Here is a 24,794-nt window from a genome sequence, read left to right as displayed (position 1 = left end):
TTAACCTACCCCTAAATAAATTGACATTTTGCACCGCGCACCGAAAAAAATGATGTGGTGCACCGCGCTCCTAATTCCGTTAATTTTTCAATTATTTATAACGGTTCCGTCTAACTTTTAATTGAATGACAAAAATGCCCCTCTATGAAAAAAATACAAAATTTTTAGTTCATTTAATTTTTTAAAGGTTTTTATTTCAATTGCAATAAAAAAATTTCTTGTTACGTGTACATTGTCACCACTATTATTTTTCCTTTAATTTTTTAAAGATTTTTATTTCAATTGCAATAAAAAAATTTCTTGTTACATGTATATTTGTCACCACTATTATTTTTCCTTTAATTTTTTTAAGATTTTTATTTCAATTGCAATAAAGAGAATTCCCATTAAAATTAATTTAAGGAATGAACTTTCAATTTTACCCCTCCACCGTTAAACTTAAATGAGAAAATAACGGAATTGGGGGTGCAGTGCAACAAGTCAAATTTTTTGGGGACGCGGTGTAAAATGTCAATTTATTTGGGGATAGGTTAAAAATTTTCCTTAGAAAAAACTAATAAGTGCCAATGAACAAGATGTAATTAAGTTAATTAGACATTAAAATATTAATTTAATTCACGTTGGTACAAAAAAAATTGATAGTAAAAAAATCTATGTGGTATAGGTCGAATTATTATTCGAAAATACTATTCTAAATAACATACAATTATGGAGATTAGTTCTAATGTTTTAATGGAGTGGATCTTGAATGAAATAATCAAACTAATTTAATTATAAGCCTTATTATTATAGTTATTATTGTATATACCCAAATGATTCCAGAGTTAACTCAAATTGACTACACCATTACCACATTGATAAACAAGATAAATAATTATTTAGGTTAAAAAGCCTAAATATATTATTTATAGGAGACTTCATTTAATATTATTGTGTATAAGAGATTTTGTGTTACTTTACAATATAGCCCCTATAACAAGCATAATGATGCGCCATTTTTTGTTTTATCTTATCTTTTAATTTAAATCAAATAAAAAGCCTAGGGTTTTGGTAAAAAAAAAAATTTATTTTTCTACAATAAAACAAAGAAGCCACAACATACAAAAAAAGAAGAAAGAATATTTTTCTCTCTAATTTTGAGAGAATTTTTTTTTATTGGTAGTTGATTTTAGTAGTGATAAAGGCATGCGGTAAATTGCAAATGGAATTTGAGTCATAACTTGAAAGATCGATTCGATCTAATAAGATTAGTGGTGACGAATCGTGACTTGGAGCCTAAATGACTACTACAAAAAAAAATGTACGAACATAAGATTATGATAATTTTATATATTGTATGAGAACTACAATTCAAATATTTTCGCTCCAAAAACATTTTATAACCAACAATGTATGTACCATACCGTTACTAACACAGATTCCTTTTTAATTCTCTCTAGGCCGATACCATTAATTCGAACTTTACCAATACCATTTGATTAATAGAAGTCTATATTATATTTACGGGCAAAACTATGCTGCCATGGGATAAGTAGCCCTTCTTGGGTCAATTACAGCGCAATTACTATTGTTTGTTGTAAAATATTAAAAAAAAAAGGAAATTTTTAAATTTTGACATAATATTACCTGTTGTTTTAATTTTTTTTTTTCAAGGCTTATTTAGATTATCGACCGCAAGTTGAGTCATAAATGTGCATATTTATTGCTGAGTCGTGATATTAAATGTCTGAACCCATTTAAAAGGAAAAAAAAATCTCTTTTAACGTATTTTTTTTAAAAATAATTTATAATTAATTTTTTTCCCTCTTCCTAAATCCCCCCTTCACCCAATCACCACTTTGTCAACACATTTTCATCAAAAAATCATTCACAAAATCGTTCAATTTCACAAAAAAAAAAAAAAAAAAGACCCAGAATAACATAAATTAAATATGAAACTCACGGTAGCTACCTTTGTGCATTGTTAATCTGCACACAGCGTGATTGTTCTTGTCTTGGACCTATAATTTGATTTTGGTACGGTGGGGTGTCAGGAATTCACTTAATGCATCTATTGTGTATATGTAATTTATTTCATTCACAATCATTCATGATAATAATTCCAATTTGTCCATAGATGGATTACAGCCAGAGTAGAACATTACGTGGCTTGTTATACCAAAGAGAAGGAAAGACAAAATGGACGCTCGGTTCTGTTAAGAGTAAATTTGTACGTGGCTTGTTATATCAGTAGTGTAAATTGATCTAGTCTTCATTTGGATTGACCATCAGAATATAAGTCGCTGGTTTCCCGCTTATATATAGAGTATGTCCTAAAAAAAGTTTTATGAAAATTGCGGAGACTGCTTTGTCAAAAACTGGTTTTTCAAAATTCATTTAACTGCTTTTGAAAACATGCAAGTCAAAAACACCTTCAACTCATGTTCAACGCCCTAAAACGCCTTCTCAACACATCAACAGCTAAACGAGCCAACAGAGACCGTGTTTAAAAAGAATCTTTCAAAAAATCAGCAGAAATTTTTATTAAATTCTTATTACTTTTGTCAAAAACAAAAACCATAATTTTCATTAAAAACTTTCCCTCTAAAAACTCATTACTTCTGAATGATAACAACGACCGCCTTTTGTTAATGCTTTAAATATAATTTATACTTTTGTTAACTTGGTTAGACTTCTAAACCAAAGAAAAGGAAAGAGAAGACGGGAGCTAGGTTCTGTCCAGAAAAAATTTGTATGTGGCTTGTTATACCAACAGTGCAAATTAATCTAGTCCCCATTCGAGTTGACTATTAAAATACACGTCATTGATTTCCCGCCTATATACAGAATATTTCCCAAAAAATTTTTTATGAAAATTACGGAAGTTGCTTTGCCAAAAACTTGCCTTTCAAAATTTATTTAACTGCTTCTGAAAACATACAGGTCAAAAACTTTTGAAACTATCGACTTTATTGATTTTGCAGCAAACTACAGGGACTGTAGTATTAAATAACCTAATGAATGCATCTAAGCCGTTAAAAGCATTCGTCGGTTAGATCTAACGGTGAACTAAGAAAAAGACAAGAAATGGGTTATGCAAGCACATGGGTAACATAGCTGGACCTTGTATTTACATGAATGATTACGTATTTAATGATTAAACGGGCATTCTCAGCGTTTACATTGATCCTACTAAGAGAGTCCAAAAGTTGGGCATAAGATTTCACACCAGGCGTAGAAAAGGCCAAATCTAAGTCAACTTGAGAGTGTTACCAATCACCCACCCTTTGTATTATGAGTCTAACGAGGACAAAGTAGTCAATTCGTCACGAAAACTCTCCAGGGATAAAAGCCAATTGATCCTGTACTTCTTACAATTAATGCCAAAATCAGAAATCTTTTCACCCTTTACTGTTTATCCATTAAATGGAACTAAAATTTGTCTTAACAGCCTTTGTGTTCATCTCAGCAACTGTAACGACTGCCGAATACATCAGGCCTCAGCCTCGTCGAACACTTGAGTTTCCATGGGACCCCAAACCATCTTCTCATCCTCAGCAGGTAATCTCAAATCACTTTCACTTCATTATTCTTTTTCGAAAAAATATTGTTGGTGATCTCCTCTGGGTTTGGTTTTATTTTATTATTTTTTTCCGGTTTTAGCAGTTGGGTGCTTTTTGTTAATCAAGTGGTGAGTTCTGGAGAGGGCGTGTATTTGGTCTTAATTCATTATATTGATGTGTTATCAATTAGATGTTAGCTTGTGTATATAAGCTTCAAACTAACTTCTTTTTTATCATAATCTTTGCTTATTTTACTGCTGGATTATTGGATTGACTATTCTGATTTGTTTAGCCTTGGGATGTGAATTGACAATCTGGAATCTTTCTTGTCATAGCAGTTGTTGATATTGTCTTGACTGGATTTCATTTGATTCTCTTCCGCACAGATGGGATCTGGTGTTTTATGAGCTTATAATTATTTTCCTCAAATCCATTTGTGGCTGATGTTTGAAATAAGTTGCTGTGCAATTGTCACTTGCAGGTTCACATCTCTCTGGCAGGAGACAGCCACATGCGAGTGACATGGATCACCGATGATGAATCCTCTCCTTCTGTTGTTGAATATGGAACATCACCTGGGGGGTACAATTGTGGAGCTGAAGGAGAGAGCACATCTTATAGATACCTATTTTATAGGTCGGGAAAGATACACCACACTGTCATTGGGCCTCTGGAGCATGACACTGTTTACTTTTACCGCTGTGGTCGACAAGGTCCTGAGTTTGAGTTCAAGACCCCTCCTGCACAGTTTCCAATTACTTTTGCTGTGGCAGGGGATTTGGGTCAAACTGGCTGGACTAAATCAACACTGGACCATATTGGCCAATGCAAATATGATGTACATCTGCTGCCAGGAGACCTTTCTTATGCTGATTATATGCAGCACAGGTGGGATACCTTTGGTGAGCTGGTGCAGCCACTTGCAAGTGCAAGGCCATGGATGGTAACTCAAGGGAACCATGAAAAGGAGAGCATACCACTAATTATGGATGCATTTCAGTCCTACAATGCCAGGTGGAAGATGCCATTTGAGGAGAGTGGATCCAACTCAAATCTTTATTATTCTTTCGACGTTGCAGGGGCTCATTTAATAATGCTTGGTTCGTATGCAGATTATGATGAGTACTCAGATCAATACAGATGGTTGAAGGTTAGTTTTATTCATTGACTACTACTATAGATTGCAGCAGCTGATCAATTTGAGATTGAATAGATGAACAAGCCTTGCAGATTTTGATCTATGTTTCATGGCTTTTATCAGTAATTATGGTCCAGTTATACCAAATCTATTGTAGAGGGAAATTCCTGGTTGAAAGCAGCATTTTTACTTAGTTTAAGATAAATTGGCAACAGGGGTTGTTATGATCTTTTTAGCATCTTGTATGGTACCGTTTGAGAAAATTTTGAATACGTTTTATGAGAATTTCTTGTCTGCAGCAGTCTTTCTCATGTTGATTAGGAAGCTTAAGGCTTAGTCATTTTCAAATTTGTTATTTGTTTGTTGTCGGACCCCAACGAAAAGATAAAAAAGAATCGAATTGTACTATTTAATGGTGCTTTTAAATTGTTCTTACAATTATTGGTTTTAGTTTATATATCTATGACAGAAAGTTTTTTTGTCTTACTTGATTAATAGGATGATCTTTCAAAAGTGGACCGCAAAAAGACTCCCTGGCTACTTGTTCTGTTACATGTGCCATGGTATAACAGTAATGAAGCACATCAAGGTGAAGGAGATGGGATGATGGCCATCATGGAGCCATTGGTCTATGCTGCTAGCGTGGATTTAGTGCTTGCTGGCCATGTGCATGCTTATGAAAGATCGGTACGGTGATCCTGGTCTATTTTTCTTCTTAATTCATATTATGGAACATAGTTTACGCTGCAGGTTATCTGTTGTCATCTGTTTTACAGATACGTGTTAACAATGGAAAACCAGATCCTTGTGGTGCGGTCTACATAACTATTGGAGATGGAGGGAACAAAGAAGGTTTAGCACAAAAGTATGTCCTCACTTACAGAAACATATTTGAATTGTCAAATTCTAACAAGAAATAATTAAACAGACAGATAACAACAAATATGTGCTAGATAGAAGATTTGGTATTTTGTTTTACTAACTATGTTCAATTGAGGATCATGCATCCTGTCCTAATTTGCCAAAAGCATCTGTTTCATGAATTGATTGACAGGTACAAAAACCCACAGCCTGACTGGTCAGTATTCCGTGAAGCAAGCTTTGGTCATGGGGAGCTCAAGATAGTGAATTCAACTCATGCATTCTGGAGCTGGCACAGGAATGATGATGATGAGCCTGTAAGGTCTGATCAGCTGTGGATAACCTCTTTGGTAAGTTCAGGCTGTGTTGCTGAGAAGAGTCGTGAACTAAGAAAAATACTCATGTCACCATAGCTTCATTGAACCCTGGTGACCAATGCTATACATCTCGATGTGGTTGTACTAAAGAAGTTGTATGTAAATATATCATGCAACAGTATATAATGGTTCTGCAGATGCTGAACTTGCTGTATTGAATATGTAAGTGTTTGTTTGTTTATTTCTCGGTGAGCCCTAGAGAATTTGTGTTGTAGGTCTGTTGCATTTGTATTAAATGATAACACCTTGTTCAAAGTGAGTAGCAGCAACAAGGCTTGCTTGTACTTTAGTTTTGTATTCCACAAGATTTTCTTTTAAGGGCTTTCAAGACCTGTGAGAGCTTGCTCACTACTTCAGCATCCAACTGATGACAAAACCCCTATATATTCATGCAACAATAGCGATGGTAAGTATTTCAGCATGGATTCAACCATCCATTAGCATAACTATGTAATTATCCATTATTTCTCATACAAGAATTACGTACAATTAATATATAACGGAATCATTAAAAAGTAAAATGTTAACTGCTCCTATTATCATCTCAACCTGATCATGATAGTGTAAGCCAGTTCATGGAGGGATGACCCTGAGTCCTTGAGTGACTTACTGTCGCGTAAGACCAACAAGCAAAACACCAGGCACCATATAATTCCTCCTGGAAAGAAACATTGATTTTTGAACACAAATTGTGAACTCATGAATTTAGAGGGTCGAACAGTGACGACAACTTTCCTGTGGCTTGCTTCAGTCCAGCAATTGGATCAATACAGCAATTCAATCAACAAGAGCAAAGGGCACTGCCCCAACTGGTCATCAGTAGCCCATCGTTTGTGATGGTTGAGATATTTCAAAATCTAAATCCAGCATTGAAGACCTGATTAAAACACCTAAGGATTTGTTGGATCTATCAAGGGATCAGAGTCCATTGCCTGTTCCTTCCCTCTCCACAATATAATCTGCTCATCCTTGAACAAGATAGGGACACAAGGGACTAAATCCTGAAAAATGAACCACAGCCATGAGTTAGGAGTCAAAAGCCAAAACTTACTCCTACCATACCGAAACTTGGAAGCTAATTTCACCAATGCATCATACCCTTAGCTTCACACCTATCTTTTTACAATCATTTGTCCCCACATGTGAGCAATCCAGTCTCACCACTTCTTCAGTCTTGAAGGCCTCCCTCACTTTTGCCACCACATTCACATACACACCATTCCTCGCTGCACAACACAGTGCTAATCAGTACCCATTCTAGTGCCAAAAAGACACGTGCCAATAAAAAGTTACTTTCAGTAAATATCATGGCAAAGGAGGAAAAAGGAAATACATCTGAAGCCTCCTAAATTCAAGTTCACTCACTCAATTTCATCAGAGGAGGTGAATGAAGTCCCCTATTTCTCATTTCCTTTGTTTCTTCAAATGTCAGGCCATCAGCGACATTCTTCACAACCTTCGGATATATGGGTGCATACGGTCTCCACAACATGAGAGGAATAACTGGTCGGTCCTTGGGATCATAGTTTCGACCCCGGTACAAAAGAAGTATATTAATGTTTCGGTAAATAATCTTCCCACCAGATTTTTCCTACAGAGAAACTATGACCTAAATGAGCAAAAAATTTCAGAAGACATGAAAAGAGGGAACAGGTAATCGAATTCATGGACACCGTGTCTAATAACCTCAAGGTGGAAGCAGACATTGTCCATATCAAGAGTCGGCACTCCCAAGCACTTGATCCTCACAGCTTCAGCCCTCTTCCAATGATTGTGTAGGTCATCTAACATGTTATGTGTGACTCCCCACTTCCCTGAAAAAAAACATAAACCATTATAACTCCATTTCATATAACCATGGAAAAGCTTCCTGCTGCTGATCAAATGCAAAAACACTTCTGACAACTTCACACGAGCTAACAAATTATGAGATGTATATTTGTGCAGCATAAGAGCACCTTCGAACCTAACCAGTAAATATACTCAGTTAAGAGTAAGGGGATGAATGAGCTGTGAATTTCAATCTAAAGCTGCTGCGGATTGGAATTGCTAGCCGTCATAGTATATGAAAACTGATTCAAAGACACTTTACCTCCTATTTGTTTCAAAACTGCAAACAAGCATCATTGACAGACATACATCAAGTATCAAGCTAAAAACCTGTTTACGATTACTTTTGATATCAAAAGCGATCTTATTTAATAATTTTAAATTCTCAGAAAGTTCATTAACCTTAACCTTTTTTAAAAGCACCCAAATGGATGTGATTACCAATACCAATAACAAATCAAAATTATCTTTGAAGCCAAGACACTACATTAAAGACAACCTACCCAGGTTAATTTGCCTGGCACAATCGCTATGCCTGTACCGCTCAACAAGCTCCGCAATTTCTTCCTCCGTAAGCGGGTCCCCCAGAACCCGGTTCCTCTCTTCCTCGAACCGAACCCGATCCACTTCTTTCGGAGCCAATGCAGTCGTACCCGTCCATTTTCTGTCGAGGCGGCCTGGACCAAATGGAGAGAACCGCTTCGGTTCCCGGAACCCAATGGGCTCAACTGCCGGGTTGTTTTCCGAGTATGAGTATTTGAAGTCAAACGGAAGGTCCGATTTTAGTGGGAGCTTGTTCGTATTTGAACTCGGCACGGGTGGATTCTGTTGTGTTCTGGGGTTTTGGGGTTTCTGGCGCTTTGGAGAAAATGGAGGGTCGTCGTCTATGTATTCCGAAGAAGAATGAATCTGTGTAAAAAGAAGCAAATTTTGCTTTTTTACTGGAATTAGGTTTAGGGTTTTAAGGGTTTTGGGGAGCTTTGCTAACATTTGAAAGAATCAGTTTTGTTTATACCAGGTTCTGAGGCCTGACCAGAGAAGAAGGTGGCTCATGAGTCCCACGAGACACGAGTCACGGTCATGGGTTATTTTGGTAATGCACAAGTACCATATTTCGGATGATGCCTTGTACTTTTCTATATTTCCATCTATATCCCCAGGTTCTTTATTCGATATCTTGATTAGAATTCTTTTGCTGCATCCAAACTAACACCAATCCAAAACTTCGTTCTTCTCTTCATAGATTGATCTTGCACAAAACTAATTACTTCCTTTACATTGTTATACAAGCAGGAACTAGTATATCAAAATCATGCCAAATGGTTGAAGAAATGAATGTTAAAATGAAGAATTTCAGTCGTTCAGTAAGCAATACAAGACAGGAATATTGCTTTACAAGAGATCACTTTCAATCAAAGAAGTGCGATCTAATAAAAACAAGTATCCGTCTAACTTGAATTGGAGAAACTTAACTAGACTGTTGATGGTATGGATTTCAGTTTAGGATTCAGGGGTTGCAGGATGCAGCAGAGTTTCAAAACTGTATTCGCAGACTTGACAAAATTGAGTTAGAAGTCTATGGGGAGACTTTGCTCAACCTCACCTCACTATACAAGCTTATCTTATCCAAATCCAACATCAGATGTGGCAAAAGCTTGAACCAAGGATTCTCTTTGTACAGTCGCTTTGCCTTGTCCCAAGTTCCATCCAAAACAATCAACTTCTTCACTTCAAAATTCATGGCTTTAAGGTCATCAACACCAATTGCACTCTCACTAGGGAATAAAAGCACTGACCCTGGAGAAACCTCGAGTTCGAACTCTTCATATTCTTCAGATTCCATGTTTCCATCCAACTCTCGCTTTCCCATCCTTTTTACAACAAATCCTTTTTCCAAAGCATCCAAAGCCACCTGAGAGCCAACAATCTGATCAAAATTTGGCTTTTGCCAATCAGTTAGCACCCAATTGCAGACAAGACCACTAATGACACCATACTTGCTAATGGTCACGGCTATACCTGGATCCCCATAACCTCCATAAGAGAATGCTTTATGACCAAAATAAGATTTCCTAAATAGGCTTGGCTAGACCCATTTTTCGTTTTACGATGGTCCGGTAGCCCAATACCTCAGTCCTAAAAAATTTCTCTCCTTTGTCACCTTCATTGCATCCACTGTGTAATAAAATTAAACCCCTTTCTCCTTTCTTTACATCGCGGTGGAAGCTTTCTCTAACAGACTCTAATAGGGTGAACAGAAACAAACCGAAATAAAAAAAAAAAAAAATCAGATGGGTTCGTCTTTTTGGGTTTTCGGTTCGGTATTTTTTGAATTAAAAACCGAATCAATAAAAACCGAACCGACCTAATAATGGCATTTTTAGGTTCGGTTCAGTTTTCGGTTCAAAAGTTATAAAATCCGAAACGAACCGCAATAATGGCATTTTTGTAATTTCACTTAACACATATAAAAAATCATCCCTCTCCCTCACGCCATAACCCCGGCCTAGGTTGAAAACGAAACCAAAACCCCACATCGCTGACGAGCTTCGCTGCGACTCTGCCGACCTTTGCTGCCTTCTTTGCTTCTCGCTTTCACTAATCGCTGCCGCGGCAGCCTTTCGGTTTCGGTTCACTGCCGACCTTTGCTTTTTTGCTTCTCGCCGTCTCCACTCTCCTGTCCACTGCCGCTGCCGTTGCTGCTTCCTTCCGTCGCCAGCCAGCCAACCAGGTAATTTCACGTCTCTGATTTCTTTTTCTTTTTTTGAAATGGTCTTTTTTTTTTTTTGAACGGCTTGTGGCTCACTTTCCTTTTGAATTGATACATTTTCAACTGCCGAAACTAAATCTTGATATGGAATGTGAGAGATTAGTTGGTAACTTGGTACGAGACATTTGAATTAATACATTTAATAATTTTATTTTGAGCACTAGTGAGTTTATATTGAATGTGGGCACTGGGCAGCTGATATTCATTCCTTATTACTGGTTCTCGATTAAATGTTTTGCTTGACACTACAAGATTTTTTAATAAGTAAAAGTTTGTTGAGAAAAATATTTAATTCAAACTCTTTTTTTTTTCATTTTTCAGCTTCCTTTTTCTTTTGTTAAATAATAGGTATCATTTATACGAATTTGATATATTATTTTAATAGTTACATTTATGTTTACATTACTTATTTTAATTTTATTTACGTAGATTTAAATTAGAAAGTGTGTGGATGTTGGAAGTTATTAAAGTTGCAGAAGTTGGTGAGAAAGGGGAGCAAATAATGGTGTTTCTTATGGTTTTTTTAATTTTATGTTGTAATAGTTTCTTATGGTTATGGATGTTAAGTGAACCGTTACCAAAAGACCAAAACCGAACTGAACCGAACTTTCGGTTTCAGTTCGGTTTTTATTTTCAAAAAATGTCTTTCGGTTTTTTAATTTCCCAATCCGAACTGAATCAAAAATTTCGGTTTGTCCCAAAACCGAACCGAACAGATGCCCACCCCTAGACTCTAAGGTGAGGAACCTCCTTTTTTTAAAAATTAATTTAATTTTCTTTCAAGTGTTAAATAGGTAAAATAGTTATCGCGTTTCGGTGTTTTAACTAAATTTTTGTATGTTTTTTGACAGGGATGAAGCTTGATGTTGATGTGTTACGTTATCTCTCAAAGGATGATTTCAGGGTTCTCACTGCCGTTGAAATGGGCATGAGAAATGTTGGTTCTTTAATTTTATACTTATGTTTTGATTTTTTGGAATCATCATCATCATCATCTTCTATATTCTTTTTGACACATTTTTTTTTCTCTTTTAACTTTCAGCATGAAATTGTACCTTCGGAACTCGTGCACCGAATTGCTTCTCTGAAGTACTTACTTTACTTCTCAATATTAAACTTACCCTTTTGTTATTTATTTCTTATTCAATTTTTTTTGAATAATTTTCATAACCATATGCATATGTGTGTATAGGCATGGAGGCACCTACAAGGTTTTGAAGAATTTGCTTAGGTACAAGTTGTTGCACCATGACTCTTCCAAATGTGAGTTTTGATTTTATCTTATGGAATCATATCAAATGCACATTTTAATCTACTGTATTTTGTTCTTCTAGGTGTTTCTGATTTCCCTTTTTATGTGTTTAGATGATGGGTTTAGGCTTACGTACCTTGGTTATGATTTTCTTGCGATTAAGACCTTGGTAAATCGTGGGGTGTTTACAGCTGTAGGACGTCAACTTGGGGTTGGAAAAGAATCTGGTAAAGTGTATGCATTTATTTAACTACACACAAGTTCTTCATGGATAGATTGCAAGTTTTTATTATGACAATTTTCTGTCATTTGGTTGGTTCAAGATATCTTTGAGGTTGCACGGGAAGATGGTACCGTTTTAGCGATGAAGTTGCATAGGCTTGGGAGAACTTCTTTTAGGGCTGTCAAATCTAAGCGTGATTACTTGAGGCATCGTAATAGTTACAATTGGCTTTATTTGTCCCGACTTGCTGCTCTCAAAGAATTCGCCTTTATGAAGGTATTTTTGCTGGTTTCTTACACATTTTCATTATATTTTACTTTTCCATGGTGCTTTGCCATCTCATTTCATGTTGGGGTGAAACTTATTCTATGCTTGAGCAGGCTTTGGAAGATCATGGTTTCCCTGTTCCAAATGCCGTGGACTGTAATAGGCATTGTGTTATTATGTCTCTAGTCCAAGGCTATCCACTGTAAGGCTTCCCTTTTTGCTTCTAAATATGTTTGCTTTTCATACCTCAATTTGCAATTTGCATACAGCTTTTATCTTCTTTCTGTGTCTACTTTAAAAGGTCTAGTAATTTATTTATTATATTACTTTGGATTTAGCTTCTGTTAGACAAATATGAAGAATTGAAAAAAAATAGTTACAGAGATGGCTGTTTATCATTAGGAACTGGCAAGGCACAATTATAATTCTGAAGAAAATTATTCAGCTAGATATGGAAAATGACTGTTCTTTCTTTCTTTTTCTTTTTTTAGCGAAAAATTTGGTAATTATATCAGCTCTATCTGCTCATTGCAGTGTGCAAGTGAATCAATTACAAAATCCAGACTCTGTTTTTGAAACTATCATTGGTCTTGTTGTTCGATTGGCAGAACATGGTCTTATTCACTGTGACTTCAACGAATTCAACATTATGGTATGTACTTCAGGCTTGGTCTCAGTCTTCTACTTTTAGTTTTGCAGCGCGTTTGTCATTACTGATGAATTGGGTTTCTGTTTTCTACTCTGTTGTTTTTTTCAATTATCCTATTGGGTTTTGTGCATCCACTGGAATATGTTGTAATATTTAAATGCCTTATGCTTGCTCTTTTAGCTTATTGGTAAGGATCTCACTCATCTTTTTATATTTTTTCTTTTTAGATTGATGATGATGAGAAGGTAACGATGATTGATTTCCCACAAATGGTGTCCGTATCACATCAGAATGCTCAGATGTAAGGAATACTATCTGTTTATTAGCATCTTGGATTTTACTCATATCTATCCAATTTCTACTCATTGATGGTTATCTTGATCAAATTGGTTAAGTCTGAATTTTACTATTCATGTGTATCATATCTTGTATACATTCCTGATAAGTTTATATTTTTCAGGTACTTTGACCGTGATGTTGAATGCATCTTTAAGTTTTTCAGAAAGAGGTCAGTATTTTTTTTTTTTTTTGACTTGATGGAATTCTGATTCTAATGGGCTAATATGTGATTTGCTTAGACCCGTAAGATAAAGAAAATTGTTGAACTGCTATTCCATGTTATTCTCTTTAAGATTTGAATAGGGAGGATAGTTTGTCAGGGTTACACTCTTTAAGTTCTCAGTCCTCGTGTGAGGCACACTTAGGAACATGAGATGGACTATATTTAGCTTGGAAAATGTCCCTGAATGTACCTTACAAGCCATGATTTGAATTTAGCAGATTTTATCCTGGACTTCTGACTTTTAGTTGGCTGCTGCAAAATTTCAGCTATGCTAGTTTGTTCGTTATTGAATAGTTTATATAATATATTCATTTCTTTCCCCAGGTTCCACCTAAATTTTCAAGAAACCACAGATGGTGATGATGGCTCAGATATAGACACAGATGAAGGTAGTAGGCTTTCCTTTGCTTCAATATCTAAAACTGCCGGCTTTCTAGACAAGGAACTTGCTGCCAGTGGGTTTACCAGAAAGGATCAGGTTGTCATTCAGAAGGTAATGTGAAACATATCTTATCACATTCATATGAATGCTCATGCATCTGAATGAAGATAGATCGTGTGTGTGCTTGAGCACATAGGTATGTACAGAGAAGGGGATAGATGACTAGATGGTAATCTTATTTTAGGATGCTTCATAGCTGGATTGCATTGCTGATTTGCTACATCAGATTCCTTTTGATAGTATAGAGTCCCGAGACTTCTTGTTTTAGCTGAGTTGTGTGTTGGACAATAACCTGGAATGCAATGTGCTCATTTCACCAATGGCCATCACGAATAGATAGGGAGCATTAAAAAATATGTCTAGCTTTTTCCGTAAGAGCACAGTGATTGGCATGTTTAACCACAATGCATTGTGTTGGTATTTATAATCTCTTGTTTGGTGCGGCTATTGTCATTTATTTATTCCATGTTGTATGTTCTTTTATTTTTCTGGATTATTGGTTTGCCCTGTTTCTGCTGTTTTCTTATATTATGTACCTTGAAAAATGTTTGCAAATGTAAATGAGAGCATTACATTATACTACTATATATGCAGTTCATAGGAGGAAGTATTGAGGAGTCAGGTTCTGATGATGAAGGAAGTGATGACGGAAATGAATCTGAGACGAATGAAACAAATGTAGATGGTCTTGATTCTTTACACTTGGCGGAACAGGTATGATTCTTATGAGCACTGGGTTTAAATATTTAAGAGATATAATTTAACCCTGGTGTAGTCTATGAGTGAGATATTTTCCTTCTGTATTCAACTCTCTAATTTGTAAAAAGTTTTCCTTGATGTGGTGATGGATTGTTTTGACTTTTCATAGTGGGCAAATTGGTGATCTACAAATTTATAGAGGACAGTGACTATTGTTATTATATTTGAATGGTTGAGGTAATGGAAATAAATGCACTATAACATACGATATAGACTAGACAGATTGAACTTTTAGGATGTGTTGTTTGAAATGATCAAAATGGTGGAGAATTACGGATGAGTCAATAGAAATTAGCAGTCCAAAAGAGCAGTTTTCAGGATGACGGTCACAGTGGTCCTGCTTGAGGATTCAAAGTAGATGAACGATCTAATGAACTGCTTGAGTATTCAAATTAGTTGGACGATCTAATGAAGAGATTAAAAAACTCTGTTGAAGTATAATTCATGGAGTTGCACTATAGTTCAAAAAGTAATGTGACTCGTGCTAAGACCATATCGTTTTGTCTTTTATTTTTTGCAGTCTGATTTGCTTTCTTTTGTAAATGAATTTTAGTGGGATATGTTTCATATTGTAAGTTCTAATGCAGGATGTGATTCACAAAAATCCAGATTTAAATAGCAAAAAGGAAGGTGTAAGTGAGGAGAATCAACAGAACTCTGAAGCAGGCCAAGGCAGTGAACATGATAGGCATAATGCTAGTGACAAGGTATTACACTCGAGATATTACCCTTTCACACATGGTCTGAAATATGCATTTAAGTGTGCACTTTGTCTGGATCTTTTATACTTGATTTGCCTATGGCCATGCGGTAGTCTCTAGGTATCTCCATGTCAAAATATGATGTGATGCTGATGATGAACCTCCAAAGGGATCTTATATAAATGAAAGAAAAATGGAAATTCACGATTAAGTCGTTAGGGTCCTTAGCATTAGGGTTCAAACTTGTCAGTTTGTATTTTTAATTTGGTCTTCTTTCAATTAGGGGTCTCTTAAAGAATTTATGTAGTCTTGGAATTTGTTTGTCTTGTGGGTTTGTGTGATGAGGTTTGGGTCTGTAGGTACTTGCCGATTAGTTAAATTAGGAAGTCAATTAACTTTGGGGTTATTGGTTGTATCTTTTCTTCTCTTTCTTAATAAATTCTATATTATAGAACTATATATGTCTTTTTTGATTGCCAAAATTGGGAGCAACTATATTTTGTGAATATTTGAAATAGATTTGTTAGTTTATTTTTGTTCTTTTCAGGAAGATGACAATGAGACTGTGAATGAAAATGATGCTGAACTCATGAAGCGCATTGAGAAGCAGAGAAGACGTGCAGTATCAGCTGTCCGTGGGGGACGAAAGTCTCTTGCCTCAAGAAATTCCTACAAGGATAAGGGTGGCAAATCCTCCAACAATTCCAAAATCCAAAAGCAATTGAATAACTGGTGAAATATATGAAGCATCACCATGTAATCTAAGGCGTAGAATCATACACAACCGAAAAAGTGATGTTATACATACAAGCTATAACAGTTTACTCTCGCTGCATACTAAGTCTTACATGACATGGCACCGAAATGGTGATGCAAAGCTGGAGTTGGAAACCTAATCATGGGGAGGCATGAGTTTGTGTTTTTGGTTCCTTAGAGTTGAATATGGGTCACTACAATTTTGTTATGCTCTAGTATATAAATATTGTTGTTCGAGGTAACATGTATGTTAATAGTCTAGGTAAAATTCATGGATAACATAAAGCTTTGATGAGAATATTTACTTGCACTAGTTTTGACCAAATGGAAAAAGCTTTTGTTTCATGTCATTTTCTTATTGTTGCCTACTGCAATCTGAATGCTTAATAACTGTAGAAAAGTACTTCTGCTGAGAAAGTGCATCTGCTAAGTGACCAAAGGGCTTGGGGGGACCGATCTAGGCAGAACAACTCAAAAAGATAAAGAAGCGTTAATTTCTTCATGCTCGTTCCAAGTTCAAAGTACCATCTTCCAATCTTTGTATGAAAACGAAAGCAGACCTATTAAAAAATGGAGACTACCGGAATTGAAAATTGAAAAAAGCTGCAGGAAAAAACACTATCAACAATATAGGTTTAGTTTTCAGAAGTTTCAAGACCATAAAGTTTTCATTTTTGGCTTTGGGGGATGGACATCTCTTCTTTTTCAATTGAATATTTGCTTGTTGCTTAGCTTTTGCAGTTGAATTACTGAAGGAGATTCCTCCTTGTGACCCACTTTGCTTGAGCCATCAGCTGCATTTTTTTTGTATTTTTCTTTTTAGCCATTCTAGCCCAACCAAAAAGTCCATCTCGAATGTGTTCATCAAATATTGCCTTCTTGAATGAACTTCCCATCTTCATTTTCACAAATAGAAGTTAAAAAAGATAAAAATTTGCCAGCTCTGATTTTCTAACAGCCACAAATTTTAGAAAGATGTAATGTCCTACTTGCAACGATGATCAATAAGGCTATACGACAATGATATCATGTCAGAGTTTCGGAAAATGAAGGTGATTACTAATGATCTCACCTGAGTGACAACACGGTACTGTAGCTGCAGAGGAACTGAATGAAACATCTAAAAAATTTCACACTCAAATGTAAGAATAGAAGGCATTGTGAATCAATACAGAAACTTGAGGAGGAAGTAAAGAAGTTTTAATTTTTACCCTATAACCAGTCTTGGGATGATAATATCGAACTTGTCCCATTGTGCAAGAATCAAAACCATATTGAACCCGAAACAAATTAATGGTCATTATTTGAATTTTAGAATTTTTTAAATAAAAGTGTCACCATTATTTGTAGGCTATTTGATGATCATTTTCTTACCCAAATCCCAAAGAAAAATGCAAGTTCAAAAGAATTTTGGAAGAGAATAATATGAATGAGTATTAAAACCATCCGGGGTCTGTTAAACCAGAAGTGATCATCTGAAGGTTGAACTACTAAATCCCCTTCAATGGCTATATGTTTCTCAGCAATCTCAGTGCTAATTGTGATATTATGTGCTCTAGCTTAGCGCCCACGGCAAGTAGAAGCTGCATTAAAAAGAAAAAAAGGAAAAAAAAAGTAACAAATAAATTCCAAGGCATGACTATCAAAGCAAGTATTGATAAAGTACATTATAGAATACACAAACATGTATAATTGCAAATAGAGATACTTAAATAGCATTGTGTGTTTGGTTTACTTATAATGAAGGGCACAAATTCTATCCAGAAATATGTGTGTCAACCTGCAGAAGAAAATTGGTGTTGCATAATTAATGGACACTATGCTATGGCATGGGTTTAAAATGTTAAATAAGTAATTGGATGAATGACACTTTCAATCTCTTATATAAATTTTTAATTGCTAATTTTCTCCCCCGTTTTAAAACATTACCAAGAAAAATTAATTGGTGAAAGCTAAATGTGATATTTTAACATATAAATTGATTACTGGACGTATATAATTAAAAATTATCTTATTTCTATAATAAAATGTTACATGTTTTTCGACAGTTTTTTTCAGGTAAGCAGTTTGGCACCGGTAATTTTACTAAAGGACTCGAGGTGTAAAATCAAATTTTGTATGAGGAATGAAAGTGTCATTCTCCCTTAATATATAAATTATATAAATATAGCTTACCCTCGACATTGATCAGCAAGAAAATTGTGAATCCCTCAACCAGACGAATAGATTAATGAAAATGTTTGCATGCAAAACTATAAACAAAATGGAAATTTATTTGTGACCAATAATTATACTTTATTCCAACAACTTTCTTAAAATCAGCTTCAAGGGTACGCATCAAATACTTGTGAGAATAAAACTTGGGGTTTCCCCTGCAATGAATCTAAACAAGAAATGAATTAAGGCAACAAATTACCATAAAAGGATCCAAATGGTAACAAAAAACACACTAGATAAATTACCATAATGAAACCAAGCCGCAATGTGGTGTAATCTGATTTCGTGACAGAGCCATGGAATTGCTTGAAAAATGAATACTGCACTGAAGAGGCAACAAAAGGAATTAAAGGAAGGGGAAAAAAATAAAAAAGAGATGGACATTTTGTGAGTTTATTATTGAACTTACCAAACAACCCATCAAAACATAGCTTTTTCCAAGACCCTGAAAGCGGTTATTGATGAAATCATGATCTTGAACTTGAATGTATCTTCTATTTGAACTGCAGAAAGGTTACTTGCATTGGAAGCAATGCAACATGAAAATTAAGAACCTGTAAACATATGTATATATTTCAATCTACGATATTATATCAGAAATTTGTAATGCTAATGCAGCCCCAGATATCTGGCCAAAATGAGTCGAATTTGCTTCCATAAGATATTCAAAAAAACATACACACGAGAGGACTTGAACTCTTCCTAACATAACTATCTGTTTTCCAATTATGCTCACTAGCTACGGGAACTTGAACTCAAGTGATTTACCTCGGTGGTTCGCTAATAGATGACTATTAATACACATTAGAAAAATTGCTTAACTCAAGAGCTTAGAGAAACCACATGGCCAAAAAGCTTAAGCTAATAGTTAAGAGCGCAACAATAATTTTTAGGACTAGTGTTAACAATCCCCTCCCACGTCAAATATGGACTAAGATATAAGATAGAAACTCGAAAATAGGTCGAAAGATAGGAACTCAAAAGTGAGTCAGGAAATTAAATATAAATAATTAAAAGAGATTGCATGTAGAGGAATCAAACTTAAGGGCTTGGCTCTTATGTCATATTAAAAACATCACTTAACTCAAAAGTCTAGGTTGATAGGTAAGACCTTATTCATTTGGAAATGAAAAATTCAGTTTGTTTGATGATTCAAAATTGGTCAATTCCTATTCTTTGTCAGGCAATGATATTATTTATTTAATTGATATGATTGCTTCATTTACTGAATCATTGTAATTCAGTACATGAGGTACAAACAGAAAATCGTTATAACACAAAAGATTAACTCATATCTCCAGACGGAGAATAGAGAGACTTATGACGAATAAAATTCTCGACCTCTTAGATTTTATAGATTTTTATATTTGTGTTAACCGTGTCAAGGAGAAACAAACTAATAAAAGGAGATTTGAAGCTAACATGACTTTGGACGTCTTAGAACTCATACATATAGATATTTGTGGGCCATTCCCAATGGCTACTCGGAATGGTCAATAATATTTTATGACATTCATAAACGATTTTTCTAGATATGCTTATATATCTCCTCTATGAAGAGTCATAGTCCTTGGATATGTTAAAAAATTTAAAACTGGAGTTGAGAATCAACTCAGCAAAAGCATAAAAAAAAGTCAGATCTGACTATGATGGTGAATACTACAGTAGGTATGATGGTTCATATGAACAATGTCCAAGACCGTTTGCTAAGTTCATTAAGGAATGCGGTATCATTCCACAATACATTATACCGAGTTCATCTACTATGAATGATGTTGCTGAAAAATGAAACATGATATTTAAGGACATGGTAAAGAGTATGATTTTTCATTCTACTTTACTTGAATCACTCTGGGCAGAAGTGCTTAATATTGTAGCATATATCCTTAATAGGATTACAACTAAAGCGACTGTTAAAACCCGTTACGAACTTTGGACGGGCAAGGAGTCTAGTTTAAAACACTTGTATGTTTGGGAATTTTTAGCTGAGACAAGGCCTTACAGACCTAATGAGAAGAAACTAGACTTAAAGACAATGAGTTGTTTTTTTATTAGATACTTAGAAAGATCCGGGAGGTACAAGTTTTATGATCCATGACTAAGTTGATTTTCAAGTCTAGAAATGTGCGGTTCTTCAGGATGTCAAGTTTGGGGCAGGGGGGATACAGTGAGAGACTTTGTCTTTGAAGAGGAATATGTTGAGATTCCCATAGATGTAATTGACATTAATCAAGGTCTCATTCCTACCTTTGTTTAAGACACAATTGATCAAGACAATATTACAGAATCCTATACGTTTGTACTCAACTTCTTTAAGAAATTACACAACTGTTACTTGACTTCTCAAAAAAACTTACTCCACTTGTTTTAAAAATTACTCAACTCTTACTCGACTTTATACTCGACTTACTCATCTCTCTTCACTTCTTACTTGACTAAATACTCAACTTACCTGACTTTATACTTGACTTCTTCTTAGACTGATTTTTTAATCACTTATAACTTAAATTGAGTTCTTAAATCTCTACATTTTGTGCAATAGTGTTTGTGCAATCATAAAAATGAATAATGTACTATTAAAACCCATAAATCATTAGCAAATATACTTATAATGAAATCAAATCCAACCTTAAGCTTTATATTAGAGGTAAGAGATGAAACTTATCCTTATCCACCATATCATAATGCACTTTTTAAGGAGTTTATGTTTATCAAAAAGCTTTGTATTGGAGGTATGAGATTAATGATGATGGAGGAGGAAACCAAAAGATGAAGAAATGGTGAGAAATGAAAGTGTGAGGTGAGAGGAAGAAATGATGTATATTCCTGGTCTTTTAAGGATATTTTTGACTTTTTCCACATTCATGAGGCATATGGATGTGATGGGGTATAAATTTGGCAAATAAAATATATTTAAATAAAAACCCCTAGAGAAGAAGGTGGCTCATGAGTCACGAGTCATGAGTGATGGGTTATTTTGGTAATGCACACAACACATGTATCATATTTCAGCTATGGGTGTTCGTGGATCAGATTTTGGAGTTTAGACATCAATTCATATCTGTCCATGATTTTGCAGATTATATATTTTCAACTCAATCCAATCCACATATTAGTGAAATTCAATCCAAATTCAATCTATACTCTGCGGATCGAATACAGATTTGACTCAATTCATATATAATCCATCATTTTACTGATTAAAATTTTTTAATTCTGTCCAATCCATGAATTAATGAAATAAAAAATCTAATATAAAAATAATTTTACTACTAATCAAATTCAAAATTGAATAAGATTTAAATAAATAATTTGTTTAAATAAAGGTGGAATAATACATTCAAAGTTTCAAAATATAACACACCGAAAAGAAAAATCTCATTTGTTTAGATCAATATATGAAAATTAATTGTAATTATAAATTACTTCATGCAAAAGTTGAAACTTGAGAGCTTAGATGCTATCAAAATGTCCAAACATAATTGAAATAATAGCAAATATAAATATTCTATTTAATAAAAAAAGTTAATAAATATTTATCCTTACTTACTATCCTATCTAATGCTATCAAGCTTCATCAAATATGTTATTGTCAGCTCCCAAAATCTATGTCCATATAAGACAAAAGAAAAATGTCAATATTTTAAAAATAAAATAACAACATAAAATTATATAATAATCAATAAATACAATTAAAGTTAAGCTGCTACATTTATCTGTCTCATTATGTTCAATCTCATCTACTGCTTCATCAAGGATTATCAAAGTTGAACATAACTAATTTCGTGTGCAAATTAGTGCTTCTATCATCCTTATAGATAGTGAGCACCGATGTTGATAAAAAACGCGACCACTAATATTAAATGTTTGGCTTAATGTTCTTTATTACTGTTTAGGAAGCTATATTTGTTTATTTAATTATTCAATTATTTAATTATTTTTATTTTATATTATTGTTGGATAAGATATATAATATGGTGTTAATGTAACTAGATTTTAACATATTTACTAGTAAATAGTAATTCCACATTTACATGTTTCATTTTTTATTAATAAATATTTTTATTTTTTTCGAATTCGCAGATTTTTATATATTTAAAGAAGTAAATCCATATCCAATCTAATTTACGGATCAAATTTTTTCAAATCAAATTTTTACAGATCAGACGGATTAAGCAGATCAAATCATATTCTGAACACCTCTAATTTCAGTTGATCCCTTCGTACTTTTCTATATTTCCATCAATGTGCACAAAACTGATTTCTTTCTTTACATTTTATACAAGATGAAACCAATGTATCAAAATCAAGCAAATGTTGCAGAAATGGATGTTGAAATGAAGACATAAAATGAAGAATTTCAGTCGTCAAGTATAGGGTAAATAAAATCAACCAATATCAGTAAGCTATACAAAATAAGAATATTGCTTTACAAGAGAATCCCCTTCAATCAAAGAAGAGTGATCTGCTAAAAACAAATGTCCATCTAACTTGAATTAGAGGAGCTAACTAGAATGTTGATGCTAGGGATTTCAGTTTAGGATTCAGTGGTTGCAGGATGCAGCAGAGTTTCAAAACTGTATTCGCAGAGTTGGCAAAATTTAGTTATAAGTCTCACAATGGGAGACTTTGCTCAACCTCTCATCTTTACATCGCCTTTGATCTCCAACCATGGACTCAAAAACATCTAAGAGATTGTTCAACCTCTCAGTATTGTCTCCCAATGCCATAAGCGTATACACGGTGCTTTCAATGGTGGACAAATATCCAGCCTTCGGCTGATGCCTCACTTCACTATACAAGCTCATCTTATCCAAATCTAACTTCAGATGTGGCAAAAGCTTCAACCAAGGATTCTCTTTGTACATTCGCTTTGCCTTGGACCAAGTTCCATCCAAAACAATCAAATTCTTCACTTCAAAATTCATGGCTTTAAGGTCATCAACACCAACAGCATTCTCACTGGGGAATAAAAGCACTGACCCTGGAGAAACCTCGAGTTTGTACTCTTCATACTCTTCAGATTCCAAGTTTCCATCCAACTCTCGCTTTCCCATCTTTTTTACAACAAATCCTTTTTCCAAAGCATCCAAAGCCACCTGAGAGCCTACAATCTGATCAAAATTTGGCTTTTGGCAATCAGTTAGCACCCAATTGCAGACAAGACCACTAATAACACCATATTTGCTAATGGTCACAGCTATAGTTGGATCACCATATCCTCCGTAAGAGATTGCTTTATGACCTAAATAATATTTCCTAAACAGGCTGCAACAATGAGTCTCTGAGGCGAATGTACCGTTTTCACCATTGCCCTCAGTTTCTTGCACTGAAACTAAGCCATCAAAATCGTTCACAACATTTGAACCTTTCAAATAACTATTAGCATCTAACGTGCCACTCATATCATTCCCCAAACAACAATCTTTATTGACATCAATCAAACTGCTATCTTCCTCTCCGAAGCCCTTCTTAAATTTCTTACACTTTAAACCAATCACATTTTCTCCCTTCAATCCAAAGCCATCATCAACTGACTCCTGACACGATTCAGTCAACCTAATATCAAACCGTGCCTCAAAATTAACATCGAAGACGGTGGCTACAGTGACATTCTTGAGCCCTAGTTTCGCAATTCTAGTAGAATTAAGAGGGTGGTTTCTCTCTAAACTGTGCTGAAGGATGGTGACACTCACTGAATTTTCGAGGCCCGGATCCTGAATCCGGTTGCACAGGCAGAGACGGGTCGGTTTGGAACAAGACGGGCAAATGGATCGTTTAGATTTGGCATCAGTCGCTGCCATTTTTAGGGTTTTTGCAAAGTTGAGTCTTTGGTGGTTGCGGCAATTGAGGATTTTCGGTAATCGGATACGGGTTCCAAAATGGACCAACATTTGAGTAAATTAATCATCGCATTGACTGAATTTCTGGGTTTTATTTTCTAGTAAATAGAATTTGGAATTTTGGATTTATTTGCATCAGTGAAGAAAAACCCTAGCTGCTTGAAATGCTGTCATTTCTATTTGTTCAACTGACTGTTACTGCAGTAAAAAAGAAAAAAAAACTGACTGTTACTGCCAAAACGATGTCGTCGTAATACAAAATGTTTTTTATTTCGACCAATTTAAAACAAGCATTAAACAATTTGTATTTCATGTGCTATTTCTAAGGTCCAGTGGGGCTATTTTTAATTTTTAATTTTTAATCTAAGTTTTTTTTCAAGATTTTGCTACAAATTTTAAATTTTGTGGCTATACGCTAGTAACTGATAGATTCTATTATTTTTCTTGATTAAGCTATTAAATACATCGTATGCAAAATGTTAAAAGTATCTAAACCTCATGTAAAATATTTAAAAGTATCTAAACCTCATGTAAAATATTAACAAGAAAAAGACACTTGGGCCTTTAAGAGATTAGTTTCAATAAATAATTAGATTCCAGCTCTT

The 24,794-nt window shown here is 34.7% G+C and overlaps 4 protein-coding genes and 1 pseudogene across 7 annotated transcripts; 2 read left to right on the top strand and 3 right to left on the bottom strand.

Annotated features, from left to right (window-relative positions):
• Positions 1 to 3,324: 3,324 nt before the first annotated feature.
• LOC102610884 (purple acid phosphatase 18) lies at positions 3,325 to 6,269 on the top strand. Of its 2 annotated transcripts, none has more exons than XM_025097959.2 (5): positions 3,325 to 3,540; positions 4,024 to 4,692; positions 5,179 to 5,367; positions 5,457 to 5,545; positions 5,709 to 5,848. In XM_025097959.2, the coding sequence occupies exons 1-5, from the start codon at positions 3,406 to 3,408 to the stop codon at positions 5,725 to 5,727; spliced, it is 1,101 nt and encodes a 366-aa protein (XP_024953727.1). In that variant the 5' UTR covers positions 3,325 to 3,405; the 3' UTR covers positions 5,728 to 5,848. The 2 variants fall into 2 exon arrangements, with proteins under 2 accessions (XP_024953727.1, XP_006475153.1); XM_006475090.4 differs by having other exon boundaries at positions 3,336 to 3,540; positions 5,735 to 6,269.
• Positions 6,270 to 6,329: 60 nt separating this feature from the next.
• LOC102611191 (CRS2-associated factor 2, mitochondrial) lies at positions 6,330 to 9,623 on the bottom strand. 2 transcript variants are annotated; one of them, XM_006475091.4, is made up of 5 exons: positions 8,252 to 9,623; positions 7,605 to 7,732; positions 7,284 to 7,509; positions 7,017 to 7,144; positions 6,330 to 6,919 (listed from the first exon to the last, which is right to left on the bottom strand). In XM_006475091.4, the coding sequence occupies exons 1-5, from the start codon at positions 8,736 to 8,738 to the stop codon at positions 6,809 to 6,811; spliced, it is 1,080 nt and encodes a 359-aa protein (XP_006475154.1). In that variant the 5' UTR covers positions 8,739 to 9,623; the 3' UTR covers positions 6,330 to 6,808. The 2 variants fall into 2 exon arrangements, with proteins under 2 accessions (XP_006475154.1, XP_006475155.1); XM_006475092.4 differs by having other exon boundaries at positions 7,031 to 7,144; positions 8,252 to 8,955.
• Positions 9,624 to 10,025: 402 nt separating this feature from the next.
• LOC102611766 (serine/threonine-protein kinase rio2) lies at positions 10,026 to 16,474 on the top strand. Of its 2 annotated transcripts, none has more exons than XM_025097957.2 (14): positions 10,026 to 10,479; positions 11,370 to 11,455; positions 11,561 to 11,607; positions 11,711 to 11,781; positions 11,884 to 11,997; positions 12,094 to 12,269; positions 12,374 to 12,462; positions 12,795 to 12,912; positions 13,137 to 13,210; positions 13,370 to 13,417; positions 13,796 to 13,964; positions 14,508 to 14,627; positions 15,260 to 15,379; positions 15,921 to 16,474. In XM_025097957.2, exons 2-14 carry the CDS (start codon positions 11,372 to 11,374, stop codon positions 16,107 to 16,109), a joined length of 1,419 nt encoding a protein of 472 aa, XP_024953725.1. In that variant the 5' UTR covers positions 10,026 to 10,479; positions 11,370 to 11,371; the 3' UTR covers positions 16,110 to 16,474. The 2 variants fall into 2 exon arrangements, with proteins under 2 accessions (XP_024953725.1, XP_024953726.1); XM_025097958.2 differs by lacking the exon at positions 10,026 to 10,479 and adding an exon at positions 11,229 to 11,256.
• Positions 16,475 to 16,623: 149 nt separating this feature from the next.
• LOC127899957 (MLO-like protein 1) lies at positions 16,624 to 19,004 on the bottom strand (annotated as a pseudogene).
• Positions 19,005 to 22,692: 3,688 nt separating this feature from the next.
• LOC102610575 (uncharacterized) lies at positions 22,693 to 24,364 on the bottom strand. The gene has a single exon (XM_006475089.4). The coding sequence runs from the start codon at positions 24,238 to 24,240 to the stop codon at positions 22,948 to 22,950; it is 1,293 nt and encodes a 430-aa protein (XP_006475152.1). The 5' UTR covers positions 24,241 to 24,364; the 3' UTR covers positions 22,693 to 22,947.
• Between the last annotated feature and the right edge of the window lie 430 nt (positions 24,365 to 24,794).

This window comes from Citrus sinensis, chromosome 9, assembly GCF_022201045.2.
Source record: "Citrus sinensis cultivar Valencia sweet orange chromosome 9, DVS_A1.0, whole genome shotgun sequence".
Classification (NCBI taxonomy): domain Eukaryota; kingdom Viridiplantae; phylum Streptophyta; class Magnoliopsida; order Sapindales; family Rutaceae; genus Citrus; species Citrus sinensis.
This window is presented reverse-complemented; position numbering and strand designations above follow the sequence as displayed.

Bases quoted from the DNA above. Each gene is read 5' to 3' on its own strand.
- LOC102610884 (XM_006475090.4), top strand. From the start codon at position 3,406: ATGGAACTAAAATTTGTCTTAACAGCCTTTGTGTTCATCTCAGCAACT. The intron at 4,693-5,178 runs GTTAGTTTTATT...CTTGATTAATAG, and splicing joins ATCAATACAGATGGTTGAAG to GATGATCTTTCAAAAGTGGA. The intron at 5,546-5,734 runs GTATGTCCTCAC...ATTGATTGACAG, and splicing joins AAAGAAGGTTTAGCACAAAA to GTACAAAAACCCACAGCCTG.
- LOC102611191 (XM_006475091.4), bottom strand. From the start codon at position 8,738: ATGTTAGCAAAGCTCCCCAAAACCCTTAAAACCCTAAACCTAATTCCA. The intron at 7,733-8,251 runs GTAGGTTGTCTT...GTTTTTTTTCAG, and splicing joins TGCCAGGCAAATTAACCTGG to GGAAGTGGGGAGTCACACAT. The intron at 7,510-7,604 runs GTTATTAGACAC...GTTTCTCTGTAG, and splicing joins ATGTCTGCTTCCACCTTGAG to GAAAAATCTGGTGGGAAGAT.
- LOC102611766 (XM_025097957.2), top strand. From the start codon at position 11,372: ATGAAGCTTGATGTTGATGTGTTACGTTATCTCTCAAAGGATGATTTC. The intron at 12,913-13,136 runs GTATGTACTTCA...TTTTCTTTTTAG, and splicing joins TCAACGAATTCAACATTATG to ATTGATGATGATGAGAAGGT. The intron at 13,965-14,507 runs GTAATGTGAAAC...CTATATATGCAG, and splicing joins ATCAGGTTGTCATTCAGAAG to TTCATAGGAGGAAGTATTGA.
- LOC102610575 (XM_006475089.4), bottom strand. From the start codon at position 24,240: ATGTTGGTCCATTTTGGAACCCGTATCCGATTACCGAAAATCCTCAAT.